The sequence below is a fragment of the Buceros rhinoceros genome, unplaced genomic scaffold (genome assembly GCF_000710305.1).
Source record: "Buceros rhinoceros silvestris isolate BGI_N320 unplaced genomic scaffold, ASM71030v1 scaffold16415, whole genome shotgun sequence".
In the NCBI taxonomy this organism is placed as follows: Eukaryota; Metazoa; Chordata; class Aves; order Bucerotiformes; family Bucerotidae; genus Buceros; species Buceros rhinoceros.
Window position 1 is genome coordinate 66,341 of NW_010412480.1, and position 6,092 is coordinate 72,432.

The window sequence follows — 6,092 nt, forward strand, 5'->3', positions numbered from 1 at the left end:
AGGTACATGCTCTATTTTGAGGCAAGACGAGGGCTGGGCACACTCAGAAGCTGGTTCAGACGTTGGTAGGATTAGCAGCTGCTGTGGCACAGACTATGGGAAGCTGCAAAAGGGCTGTGGAGGAGTGGGGCTGGGGGCTGTGCTGGCTCTGCTGCCAACTGCTGAAGGGGAGAGAGAGGGTCTGGCTGTTGGAGGGGCGCAAGGTCACACTGTCCTAAGCCAGCACAGCCAGATACGCAGCCAGGCTGCTCCAGCTGCACCGGAAAGGGGGACTGTCCCCTACAGCAGCAGCTATTGCTCCCACTATTCTTCCACAGCAGCAGGTCCCCATCTGGCTTCTGCCCCAGTGAGTTGCCTGTCCGTCACCAGTGAATGGTGAGGGGGGCAGCGGCAGAGCCACACAGCCCCTTCTCTGCAAGCCCCCTGGGCCATGGACAGCAGGTTTGAGATGACAGAGACTTTCTAGGGGTGGACTCTCCTGTGTGCAGGTATGACAGAAAGGGTGGTAAAAAAGGCCACAGGAAAACAAATTGCTTGCTACTATGATCAACTTGTGTTAGCATAAACTAATGCAAAGTGATTTGCATCCTCCCCTTTCCCTATTACATCTGCCTTGTTTAAAATCAGGATATAATACCCATCACGATAAAAAACTTGGTCATGCCTAAGGGAGAGGTAATCATTAATATCAGCCTTGTGCAATACAAGCTGACAGAAAATTAGAGCTGCAAAATAAGAGGCAGGAGGCCACAGCTGGATTTATGACCGTACACATTACTGCGAGGTTTGTGCCATCCTTGGCTGGGCCACCTGGACCTTCGTACGCTTTCTGCAGGATATTATTTCCTATAATTCCTTATTTTATCAGTCTTGAAATCTCTTCGTCTTGCCAAAACTGGGGAATAAATTCTGCCTTGATTTAAAACCTCGCCCTATTTAACACATTTAATGAGGCAAAATTGTTTCTCAGCCAGGAAATCCTTTCCATGAGGCAGGTTCTCAAATCACAGGGACTCTTGACTAAAACTGAGGTCTGGCAAGTGCTGTGGCTCCTCAAATTCGTGTTTCACTTCCTGCCTAAATTGTGCTCCAAAATCTCAGCTTTTAAGCTCCCTGCAAATGTGGATGTGACCTTGTTTCTGTGAACCCTGCATGCAGCAGTGGGTCTGCAGAGTCTGAAATAAGTGCGCCCAAGGCAGGAGCTGAAAGGGATCTTCAGGCAAACTTCCCACTCAGCCCTGGGTAGCAAACAATGGAGAAGGTGGTCTCCCGGGCTGAAGATGCTGTCAGGACCTCAAAGCAGCAGCTGGCTGTGGGGGCTGCAAGCTCTCCCCATGCCTACCATAAACAGGGAAGAATAATTCTGCAATTAAACAAGGCCGACCAATGCTGTGCCTGGGGACCAGGTGGACTATGGCTATGGTCTGCTCGAAAAAATGCAGTTCCAGAGCCCTAGAGATGTGCAACCACGCAGCTGTATTTGAGGATGTTCCCCTTATTATTAAGGGCATTTTTAATTACCACACTGCCCTGCAAAGCCAGTGGTCTTAGAACAAATGTTCAGTGGAGGTGACAAAAGGAAACAGCAGTAGTATTCCTCAGAGATGCAAAGAAGCAGCGAATGGTCTGGAGAAGGGGTTCCCCCACATCTGGTGGGGGCTACAAGTCCTGTGGCTTCCCTGCGGTAAACAAATATGGGCTAAATGAGAGATGTCTCTGAAGATATTGGAAGAAAGGATTTTAGAGGGCCTGATCCGCTTAATATTGATGTGAGCAAAGCTTTGTGGGAAGCCCCTTATGCGGCTTCTGACCCACAGCATAAATCAGTCTGTCTTACTAGCTTCATCAAAAATTATTATAAATTATCATACAAATTCAGGAGTGAAGGACATTTGGGTCCATACACCACCTTACATAAAAGAGGAATATATATGAAAGTATGTGGATTTTTTGATGATAACCCCCCTTCTCTGTTTTGAACACTCAGTGCAGCCTAGCTGCAACCATTTCTGGGATACTTCCATTAGATTTAAGTATTTAGCAGTTTGGAAGACTGGTACCCAGCAAAAAGGAGCTCTTATGGTTTGCTCTGTAATCTATCAGATTATGGTACACTTAAGGACATAAAGATACCTTAGAAACAGACGTGTTTGTATTTCCATACATTTTACCTTGTTTAAAATTTCAGAATCCATATTAGAGGGATTCCACCAAAGACTTCGCATGAAACAATAAAAAAAAAAAAGACAGTTTTGGATATTTTCTCTGGTATATTCGACGTTTATATCAATATCACACTTTGATGGAAAAAATAAGGTTTGTCTATTTCTTCTTTTTTAAGATAATGAACAGAATTACCTGAAATCCTGAATGATCTGCACTGACTTTTTAAGTCATTAATGTTAGATCATTCACTTGAAAGAAAAGCAACGAAGCAACGTCTAAGGTCCATAAGGACCATTCTTCGAGCAGATTTTGTGGCTGCATTGAGGAGGACTCTATAAGATGGCAGCAGCTGCTCAGACGGGACCTGGAACCAGACCTCAAGTGTCCCTACAGACCCTTGTGCTCTGCCCTGAGGCCAGCACCTTCCTGGCTGCAGAGAAAACCTTCTCCAGCAGCGTAATTGCTTCTCTCCTGCTACTCGGAAGTTAACGTAAGAATGCAAAAAGGATTAAAGAGGGTGCAGTGAAAGGGCGGGAGCAAGTGATGGGGCAAGTAAGATCTGATACTTCCTACTGCATCTAGTGCTTACTCTGTCATGTTGAAGTGTCCTGTGAAGAAGAAACCACGTTTCACCTGCGAAGGCTTTTCATATGTACAGGATGGCACTCAAATCACTGCTTTTTAATAATTAAAAAGGAAGGTCCGCCTGTTTGTTTTCTAGTTTGTTGTCTAAGTGGTCTGAAATACCTTCCCAAACTCCTTGCACCTCCTAGCTCTTTTGTTCAAAACAGAAACATAGTTGAAGCTAAACAGTACAACTATGTGAAACACAAAGATTTTATTTACACCCACCAAATCTATGCTCTAGTCATCTTTTCCTGTTTTCCCTTAGTTCTCAAAGTTGTAAAAGAAAAACATCCCCCGAAACCAACCAAAGCTTTTTCACAGAAAAGCTGAGGGAAATCTGATTGAGAACTGAAGATATAATTGAGTTTAGAAGGCACTAAAAAAATAATAATAGAGAAGTGTGGATTTTCGAATGGTGATGAACTCTCATTGTGTGAAATAACACGGCCCTGTTTGAATGAGCCCCTGTTTAAGAGTGGAGATGGTGTTATTCTATTTCAGGCACTCTGAGTAGGCGAGCAAATTTTCCTTGTTGGATAAAAAATAATCTAATAAAATCCAAAGGACAGCAATGAGCTTCTCTAGATTACCATGGAGATAACATTTGCTTTGTTTGTCATATGTGTCATCATTACCTCCTCTAGTTCATTACTTCTGTAAGTGATTTTTAGTTGCATTTCTCTCAGACCCTCTCTGTGCTGTGAGCACCGTGTTAACGCCACTCACTCAGACATCCCAGGACAACAGTTTTGAACAGACCTATATGGGAAGAATAGACACCACGATTCACAAACACACCATTTATTCTCATGTCACTTACTATAACTACTGTCCTCCTCTTTTGTTCCATCAATTGTTCCATCTGCTTGCAACTGCAAGTGGTATCCTTGCCTGCTGTATAGCTTTGTTACTATACCTTTAAGCTGAGGCTCTGCAAAAAAACAATAGTGAGATTAATACGGGAAATCCTGATGTTCCAAGCGAGCAGGATGCTAAAAACAAGTCTCTGGGTTTCGTCTCAAGGCTGAGATAAAAAGACCCAAAACAAAAGCAGGGCAAACAGCTTTGCAACACTTTTCATCTAGGTTCAGACCAAAATTACGTCTATGAAATCAACTGCCAAAACAACTAAACGCCACTTTGGATTGCAACGTAGGTAACACAGTAAAATCGACTTCCAGCGAATACAAATTCTGACAGGGGGCTGCTTGGCCTCAGGAGCTCAGCCCCATCTCATTTAAGATTAGAAATGAGCTGGCAAAGAGCATATTGTGCCTTTTAGAAAGGTGAGAGTTCTCAAATGGAGAGGGAAAAGAGGAACTACTATGATAGAGCTAATAGGAGCCATAGTGACAGTTGAGAGCCTAAATATATAGCAGCAAATGTATATAGCACAGGATATATAAAAATATAAAAAATATATAGCACAGGAACTGCTGCAGCTCTAATAAACAAACCCTCATTCCTCACTGCTCCAGAGTACAGAGCATCCAAAGTGATAAACTACTCAATGAACATATGGAAAATGGAGGGGGAACCCTGAAATCCAGCAATGTGTGGAAACGCAAAATAAATATTACCATAAGGATTGAGGTAATTACCTCATCAGCTAGAAGAAGAAAGATCAAAACAACGCATAGTTTGGATAGATTTCTTTTTCTCATAACCATCTTCAGATTCACAGCTAGAAAGCGAGATATCTCACACAGTTTCAGATCATTCTGGAGCAAAAATTATACAGCGATAGGATTTGCTGTCAAGCTGTCATTTAAGCCATCTAAGTAATGCACCGGGAGTAATTGCAAAAAAGGGTCTACTTCCACTGAATCCCAATGACATCTGCATTGTAGTCATGTCACACAATCATGCTGGTCAGGAGCACCTCCTGATGCAGCTCTGCAGCTTGCTCCACAACACCTTGCTTAATTCAGAGGTAAACATACTGTGAAGACACGATGTGTCATTTCCAGCAGCTGGTGTCTGGATAAGACTCTCTGCGTTTGTCACCAAAGACATTAGGGAGCTCTGCTACTGTACGTCATTTTAATAGGAGCTGAAGGCAAAGGCTTCCAGTAGTTTGCATAAGTGTATTAGTCCCTATGAGCAACCTTTAATAAGGTACTGCCAGATGCACAATTCTTATCTACCAACTTTCCTGACACAAAATTAATCCATCCCTCACTTTGGCTTTGTAGCCGTCACACATCCCAAAGCCGTTTGCACATGGTGAGCGAGGCATCTCCTCTGTGGCTGCTGAGAAAGGCAGGCAGGTTACGTGGTTAACGGCATCAATGTTTCAGCACAGCAAAGCGGTAGCAACATCACCAGAAGGTTTTGCTCCTCCCACGTACAAAAAACCCCACTCAGATCAGGGACTGAGTCTTCATGCCTGATCTTTTGCACCTCTGACACAGAGAGCATCGTGTCTGCGGTGCAGCTGCATGTATGCGATTCCTAGAAAGGAACAGGGCGCTGAAGCAAAACTCGGGAAGCTGCCACAGAAAGCAAAAAGCTTCATCTGCAATCAGCAAATAAAGCACGGCACAGGCAGTCTGTGAAGCAGGAAGACAAAAACAGATGTCCAAACTGCAAAGTTATTTAACATACAGCTGAAGGAAGTGTATGTACGGGAACATTCCCTGCTAACATCTCCGCCACAAATAAATCACGTGTGTATGTGTATGTGCATGTGTATGTGCATGTATATGTGTAACAGAAAGACAGACTACTGAATTACCAGTACACAGGTGCACACGGGTGTGCAAGTGAGGCAGGTGGCAATGGTGTGTGTTATCCAGATAAACCAGATGAACCTGAAAGGGGAAGGGACTGGCATGGGGTCCCCATGTTTATCAGCCCAAAGAAGCCAAGACTGGCAATACCGACATGTTCATTTTACCATCCCTGAGATATCGGTCCCCCTTTGCCCACGCCTGATGCACATCCCAGTTTGTATTACATGAAAAGAACAACCCCCCCAAGACATAACCCTTGCCAACCTGGTCGCCGCCTTCGCCTTTTCTTGGAGCCAAAGAGTTTGACCCTGGAAAACACATTCAACTTGTTCTTGTCGCAGCTTCCCTTGCTCTTGCTGGGGCTGTTGACACACTTACAGGCATTGGACTTCTCCCGCTCCCTGGCTTGTCTCTTCTGGCGGATCAGGGAGCTGGCGATGGCTGCAGCCATGGCCGCCACTGCCCCGGCTCCACTGGTGGGTCAGGCACACAGGGTTTGTTCGCTGGCCACGGACAACGCAGCCAGCATGCTGCTCGGCCCGTCCCCAATACCAGGGACGCTGC

General features: G+C 44.8%; 1 protein-coding gene across 1 annotated transcript in view; it reads right to left on the reverse strand.

Annotated features, from left to right (window-relative positions):
* Window positions 1–6,077, reverse strand: part of FGF13 (fibroblast growth factor 13) — a 60,024-nt gene extending 53,947 nt beyond the window's left edge. The window contains exons 1-2 of the mRNA XM_010136420.1: window positions 5,793–6,077; window positions 3,614–3,724 (exon numbers count right to left, since the gene is read on the reverse strand). Of these exons, the coding sequence (XP_010134722.1) occupies window positions 3,614–3,724; window positions 5,793–5,979 (298 nt within the window). The 5' untranslated portion in view covers window positions 5,980–6,077. The remainder of the gene's footprint in view (window positions 1–3,613; window positions 3,725–5,792) is intronic.
* Between the last annotated feature and the right edge of the window lie 15 nt (window positions 6,078–6,092).